The sequence below is a fragment of the Pinus tabuliformis genome, chromosome 2_2 (assembly GCF_031772625.1).
Source record: "Pinus tabuliformis cultivar Carrire ecotype Pingquan chromosome 2_2, CPIR1, whole genome shotgun sequence".
In the NCBI taxonomy this organism is placed as follows: Eukaryota; Viridiplantae; Streptophyta; class Pinopsida; order Pinales; family Pinaceae; genus Pinus; species Pinus tabuliformis.
This window is the reverse complement of record NC_142300.1, coordinates 609100230-609107782: the sequence shown is the minus strand read 5'-3', so window position 1 is coordinate 609107782 and position 7553 is coordinate 609100230. Positions and strand designations below refer to the sequence as shown.

At 39.0% G+C, this 7553-nt stretch overlaps 1 protein-coding gene across 1 annotated transcript; it reads left to right on the top strand.

Moving 5' to 3' along the window:
• Window positions 1-1253: 1253 nt before the first annotated feature.
• Window positions 1254-2102, top strand: LOC149194127 (uncharacterized). The gene has a single exon (XM_089407553.1). The coding sequence runs from the start codon at window positions 1254-1256 to the stop codon at window positions 2100-2102; it is 849 nt and encodes a 282-aa protein (XP_089263679.1).
• The last annotated feature ends 5451 nt before the right edge of the window (window positions 2103-7553 follow it).

Below are 7553 nucleotides of genomic sequence, written 5' to 3'. Positions count from 1 at the left end.
GATATGGTCCTTATGCCATTACCAAGGCTGTGGGAGACAATGCCTTTGAGATCAACATTCCCCCATTCCTTGGCCTGCACCCAGTGTTCAATGTGGACTGCCTTCGGCCATACTTTCCACCATTACTAGACCCATCCGACATTGCAGAACAGCTCACACCCACGGAGTTAAATCCAGATTGCATGGAATAAGCTACAACTAATCAGATCATGGACACACAGATCAAGCACACTCGCCAGCAGAATATCCAACTGTATCGAGTTGTCAAAGCAGGCCAACTCCTTCACCAGGGCAAGTGGCTCACCAGGGACCAAGTTTAGTAGAAGTTCCCTCATCTCATGGAGGAACTCAACACAATAGGGAACATTGCTTCCTAATGGGGGAGGAATGATCCAAGTGGATATTGGTGGCCACCCGCCAATTCCACTTGGACTCCCACCAGTTTCCTTAATTGTAGCACAGTTTACTATTTTTAGTAGTTTTTCGAGTCTTAAACTTCCGAAGCCGTTTTAAGGCCCTAAACGATATTTTTTTTGGAAATATACTGCGAGCGATTTGTTGTCTAAAATTGTCTTTTTTTTCGTAGTCCTCGGAGAGATCTTTCCAATGGGCTATCATGCACGTCAAACGGAGATAATATGACCAAGTCATGACCCCAGGAAGTTCGCTGTGCAACTCACCCTAACGGGGCCCATAAACTCTTGGTGTTACATCTCCTCGGGTTAGGGTTTTGGTTGTTTAGGGTTTTCTCTTATTGTTCAATAATAAAAAGGCCCTTGAGCCTCATTGTAAGGTAGTTCAGAGGCATGTCTCCGCCACATCTCTTCTCAGAGATAAGCTACCATCGCCCTAGCTGGTTTATTTCTATTCCTATTTGTAAGCATATTTCAGTATTTTACAATAATGAAATGAAGTATTATTTCCGCTACATCTCTGTGTTTATGGTTATTTCTGTAATTTGTTGCGTTCCTGTTTAAATCCGGATCATATATGGGCCAAATCACTATAGGGACAAAGAAGTGTGTTGGAGCACTCTTAAGAAGGATATGGAAAAAGAAGAAAATTTGAACTACATCATTGGAGGTGATCTAAATCTGATCCTTCATGCCAAAGAAAAATGGGGAGGCAATTTTACAACTGATCCCTCACGAGAAACATTGGAAAATATTATGGTTGAGCACGATCTAGTGGATATTGTGCCAAAGAATCGTTGTTTTACTTAGAGCAACAAAAGACTTGGACCAGGGAACATAATGGAGAGACTGGACCGCTTCATTGTGGTTGTTTTGTTAATATCCCTTCACTCTACAACCACCTCCACCATCTTAGATTGTATTGCTTCTGATCACCAACCTGCCACACTAGATCTCATTTCACATCCAAATCTAGGACCTCTCCCCTTTCAATTCAACACACTTTGGATCGATTCTCTGGAAGCAAGGAACATTGTGGAACACACCTGGCGCAAACATGTAGAAGGCTCACCAATTCACATTTTGGAAACAAAACCCATAAATGTGCGTAATGCACTCAAGATATGGGTCAAAAACTCATATAAGGAGCCAAAGCAGAACAAACAAGAAATAAAAAGAGAACTGGTCGAGATGCAAAAGGAGATAGAAGAGCATGGAATGGACAGGGAAAAGCACGACAAGGAAAAAGAGATCTATAGGGAGAATTACAATAATAATAGAAAGGAGGAAGAGAAATGGCAGATAAAATCCAGAAATCTGTGGTTACAAGCAGGGGACAAAAACACCTCCTATTTTCATAAACAGGCAACAGTGAGAACATTTAAGAATGCCATCATTTCAATTCAAGATGAAGCAGGGATCATGCGCACAGACCAAGCAGAGATAAAAGATGTTGCCCGACAGCATTTCAAAAATATCTTATCGGAGAACACCGAGGAGGAAGATTATGATGATCTGCTCGTACACACTCCAAAAATGATAACAGAGGAAATGAATCGTCATCTAATCAAAGACATTGAGGAGGAAGAAGTCATTAAGGCAGTTTGGACTCTTCATCCAGACAAGGCTCCTGGCCCAGATGGCTTCTCCATTAGTTTCTATCGCATATTCTGGGAGGTCATTTGTTGAGATCTAATGAAGATGATACATTGGGTGCATCGGAAAAAGAAGAAAGGAGGTTGCACAAACTCAACCTTCCTAGCCCTTCTCCCCAAAGAGACCCGACCCCCTATCCTTTTCCAGATTTAGGCCTATCTCTTTGTGTAATTCTTCATATAAAATTATTTCAAAAATCCTTGCTTCTCGCATCAAAGCATATCTTCCCTTTCTCATATCAGAAAATCAAGGGGGTTTCTTAGCAAATCAGCAGATAACTGACTCTATTCTTCTGGTACAAGAAGCCATTCACTCTAGTGTCAGCATGGGTGAGAAAGGTTTTGTCTTAAAACATGATCTAACAAATGCCTTTCATAGAGTAAAGCATTCCTTCTTGTTTGTTGTCTTAAGAAAAATGGGATTCAGTGAAGACTTCATTTTACTCATCCAAAATTGCATCTCCAAACCTTGGATCTCTCCTTTAATCAATGGCAAACCCTCTGCTTTTTTTCAATCCACCAGATGCCTAAGACAAGGCTGCCCCTTATCATCCTTTCTCTTTATCCTCATGGAAAAATCTTTCAGCAGAGCTCTAGATCATAATCTCAGAATGGGATTGATAACTAGTATCAAGTTCGGTGATGGGGTAAAAAGCATAAACCATTCACAGTTCGCTGACGATACCCTTTTAATGGGAGGAGCCTCCATCATAATAGCAAGAAGATTCAAAAATCTCCTTGATAAATTCGTGTAGTACTCTGGTGGGCAGATTAACCATCTAAAATGCTGCATATATGGATGGAATGCGACAACAAACACAATACACAATATAGCGCAAATCTTTGGAGTCTCCTACAAGCTTAATTAGAGACACTTCAATTACTTAGGGAAGCCAGTTGGCATTGGGCCCCTTAAGACAAAGGTATGGAATAACATAATTGATAAAATGAAGAAAAAGATACAACAATGGGGAACAACTTGGCTAAACCTGGCCGGAAGGGTCATACTATTAAAGGCAATTTTATTTGCTCTCCCCCTCTATAATTTCTCCTTGATCCAGGCCCCCATCAACATCCACAACAAATTAGAAAAGATTCTAAGACAATTTCTATGGCAAGGAGGGAAGTCAGATAAGAAGAAGTTCAGTCTCGTCAAATGGAGGCAAGTTACCACCAAATATGAAAGTGGTGGACTTGCTATCCGCATACCCAAGCTGCTAAATGTTGCCTTCGGTGGAAAGATTGTTTGGCGTTTGATCTCTGGTCCGCAATCATGGTGGAAGTTGGTTCTAGAAAAAAAAAATTGAACACAACTAGACAACATCTATTGGATCATGACACCCCCAGCAGACCTTGTTCGCGCATATGGAAACTTTGCAAAAAGGCCATTCCCTTTCTTCAAGACAACATATCCAAAGTGCCTCATGGAGGCAGTAGCATTAACATTTGGCATGACAAGATTATGGGGAAAAAGGCCCTCTCTGTTGATCACAGTCTCCTCGCCTTGCAGCAATATCACAAGGATCAAGGAATACACACCTTAAACCAAATATCCAGTTGGAATAGCAGCAACGGGCGATGGATGGGATGGAATTTTCCCAATCCCCCTGCACATCTTCTTGATGCTCAAGTCAAAATGAAAGAATTGCTACAAGGAGTAGCTCCCACCTTAAGGTACGAAGAAGACAACTTCAGATGTGATCCTTTGGGAATTGTGTACACCATTAAGGCAGGTTATGATGCACTGTTGGATGACTTTCTCCCTTCTCCTCCATGGGTCTTATGGAAGCAGGTTTGGAAATTTGAGAGCCCGCCAAAGATCAAAATAATTATTTGGACCCTATTCAAAGGGAAGATCTTGACAGTAGACAATTTGAAAAAAAGAGGCATTCAGGGAGCATCTAGGTGTCCTCTCTGCTCCGATGCTGAAGAGTCTATTCAACATTTATTTGTGGATTTTTCATTTGCCTCTCAAGCTTGGAGCTCCCTCCCTCATCCCCTAAACTTCAAAATAGAAAGAAACTCCTCCATCTATGCCACAATTGTCAAGTGGAAAAAAAGTTACCCCTGTGCCAAAAAGGGACATAGTGCCCAAAAGAGAATTTGGGATACGCTTCTGTTTGTCCTTCTTTGGAACATTTGGCTCATGAGAAATGGAGTCATCTTCCAGGAAAAAGCTCCTTGCATAAGGAAAGTCCTGAGCAAAACCTGGGCCTTAACTGTAGAGACTATCTATGCTAAAGGAAATAGTCATATTATTATCAAAGATCTTCAAGTGGAAGAAAGAATCATCTTCAGAGTGCCCTGGATCTCCCTTCAAGGCAACTCTCGACCAATGCTCAATGGAAGGTAAGGATAAAAGAATAGGAATTTCTAGAATGGCTTGATGGCAAACGCAGACCCAAGTTATTTCTTGATGGCGCCTCAAAATCTAACCCGGGAATAGCAGGAGCAGGAGGGGCAATTTTCGATGAATTGGGAAGAAATATAGCCACCTATCAATGGGGACTAGGAAAAGCATCGAATAATAAGGCATAGGCCTATGCCTTACTGCAAGGCCTTCAAATAATCAAAGAGTTTAAATTTAAGAATGCAATGGTCTTTGGAGACTCGTCAATAATAATACAGATGATGCTGAAACCAACACTATCTCCCAACATTGATCTTAGCAGATTAATCACTCGTTGCAGAATTTTAAACCGGGAAATTGGAGATATTTCTTTTTACCATATCCTAAGGCACAATAATAAAATTGCTGACTCTTATGCCAACTTGGCTTGTCTCTCCCCCCTGGTCAACTCACTGCCCAAGGCAGGTCTACCTACTCCCCCCTTCCATGAATTCCTCCTGCGTTCCTATTGTCCTAACGCTCAGTGCCTCCTCGATTTACAACGGACAAGACTCTATTCTTATCCTCCCTACCATTTCTCTTGTGACCTGATCCTCTCGGTCTCCCCTACCAGATCCTTCCTGATCCTCCCTGCCAGATCCTTCCCGCTCACTCCTCGGGCTCGCTCCCTTCCTGTTCTTAAAGCCCTTTACTTCCTTCATTTTTCCAACAACTCCCTTCTCTGCGCTCTTGTCTACCGAGCTCTCCAGTCCCTCCACAGAGGCTCCTCTTTTCTCCGAGAACCTCTCTCCTGCCTTCAGAATCCTTCCCTCGCTCCCTGTTGCAACATGAAGAGCGAAAACTGTTTGCATTGTGCAGACCTGCAGGAGGAGATGAAATTGATCAAAGCCCAAAACAAGATTATTCAGTCAAAGCAACAATCTGAGTTTGGGTTTCTCACTCACAAGGTGCATATCCTTGAGGAGCAACTATGATCTTCCAACAATCATTGTGATCATATTGAAGAATCACCGGAGATCCTTCGCTACATGGTAGCAAAACAAGCAGCACAGAGCTCCAGCTCCAACATGGGAGAAAACAATAGTTCAGTAAGCAAGATGACCGACCCTGTCAACTCCAATGGACAAAAAGACAACAGTTCTTAGTCTTAGATCACCACTTTTTATCCTCTGTTTCTTCTTCTCTTCTCAGTTTCCATGTCAAGTAAATTTATTTTGTTACTAGCACAGTTTGTAAAAGTCTATAAATGTCCTTGTTTCTCATGTTTTTCATGTAATAGTGTAAAAAAGCCTATTGGAGGATTGGCTTCTGCCATCCCAACCCTATGCAGCCTTCTCACGTACTCTCTGGATGTAATGGCATTCCCATGCCCTCTCTTTTTTGGAATATAAAAACAACAATTGATCTTGTTAAAAAAAAATATAATCTAGATGGTTCCATCCCAAAGAAGAAGACTAGAGACAAGTCATCAAAGGATCATGGTATGGGTCATGTTTTGATTGTTATTGCTTCATCATATCATAAACTGATTTTAGACTTAGGTTCCTCTAATCATATGGTTGCATCAAAGCATTCTTCTTTAGTACCTTGCATTGTTCCTACTACAATAGCTTCTCCAACACCTCTTTTTGAGGGAGATCTTCAAGATGATTTTGCATACTCAGATCGAGTGATATGCCTACTAATGGAGAGGCATTTCATGCTTTGATGTCATTTCCATTTGACATGGATATTTATATAAATTCTAGTACCTCTGGTAGTGGAGACACCAATGCCTCTAACTTTGGTTCCACACCTAGCTTCCTCTTGCATATCATTGTATGTTTGACTTCGAATGTATATATATATCATCTTTATTGATATGTGTGTGTGTGTGTTAAGGGTGGGTGGGGGGGGGGGTTGAAGTGGTTGTTGATGCTCTAAGTAAGGTTTCAGATACATTGATGAATCTAGCTTGGGATGAGTTGAAAGGACTTTGTTGTCTTCATTATTGTTATAATATGAAGTATACCATTATTGTCCTAAATTATGAGTACGTATTTGATTTCTCTCGTGTATTGAGAAAGTTTTACAATTGTTTTAGTATGCTCATTTATTGGGGTAGTAGGGTTTAACGCTATGTTGTTTTAACTTTGTCAATGAAACCTTTAGATTTGATTTGTTGTTGTTCTATTTATGTTGAAATTGACGTAATTTTCAGATATGTGTATTGAGATAGAGCAAACCCCAATAGTTGTTGAAGTGATCTATGTTTTAAGTATTAGCATTGTTCACATTCTTGAGTTTGCCTAGAATTAGCATTGAACATATTTTAAGTACCTTACAACATTGTTAGAGAAACTAGTTTTACCAAAAATAAAAACTTTGTGAAATATATATGTGGTCTCATAGAAATGATGTAAACATATCAAATTAGATAAACTTTCAAAATTTCTATATATCATTGATTATAAGTCACTACAAAACATTTACTAGTGATTAAACCATATAATTAAATAAATCATAAAAAAAAAACAAAATTTACAAAATAAGTAACCTTGCAATCCTCCTATACATTTTTAAATAACAAGCCTTCAATCTTCACCCATCTAATCTTAAAAATGAAAAACCACTTAAAAATATTATAAAAACTAAAGTTTTATATTTACATTTTCCATATAACATTAAACTCTTATAATAATATATTTCTAATACCTTCTAATTTACAGCCACATATATTTATAAAATGTTAAAACAAATTTTAATTTATATAATATAAATTTATAAAATACCAGATTTTAAACTAAATGCCTTTACCAATCTAAAGTTCGTTTAAGGCTTAGAAACCTCCATAATGACAAGGAACATCATATTGTCTACACATGCATAGTTGGTCCAACTTCTTAAATAAGACCTATCTTTATATCTTAAAATTTTATGTACATTCTAAGTTGGAGTGAATATTCAAAACACGATAAGATCATTATGTGACCTTATTGAAAATTTGAAATATAATTGTGGATATTGTGTCATATTAACTTGCTGAATTTAAAAAATTGGATACTGGATAATTTTAAAAAATTGGTTGATGTAGGTTTGGTGGTCCATCTTAATGACTTTCCGACCATCGTTACTTGTTATCTTTTGTCTTTATCA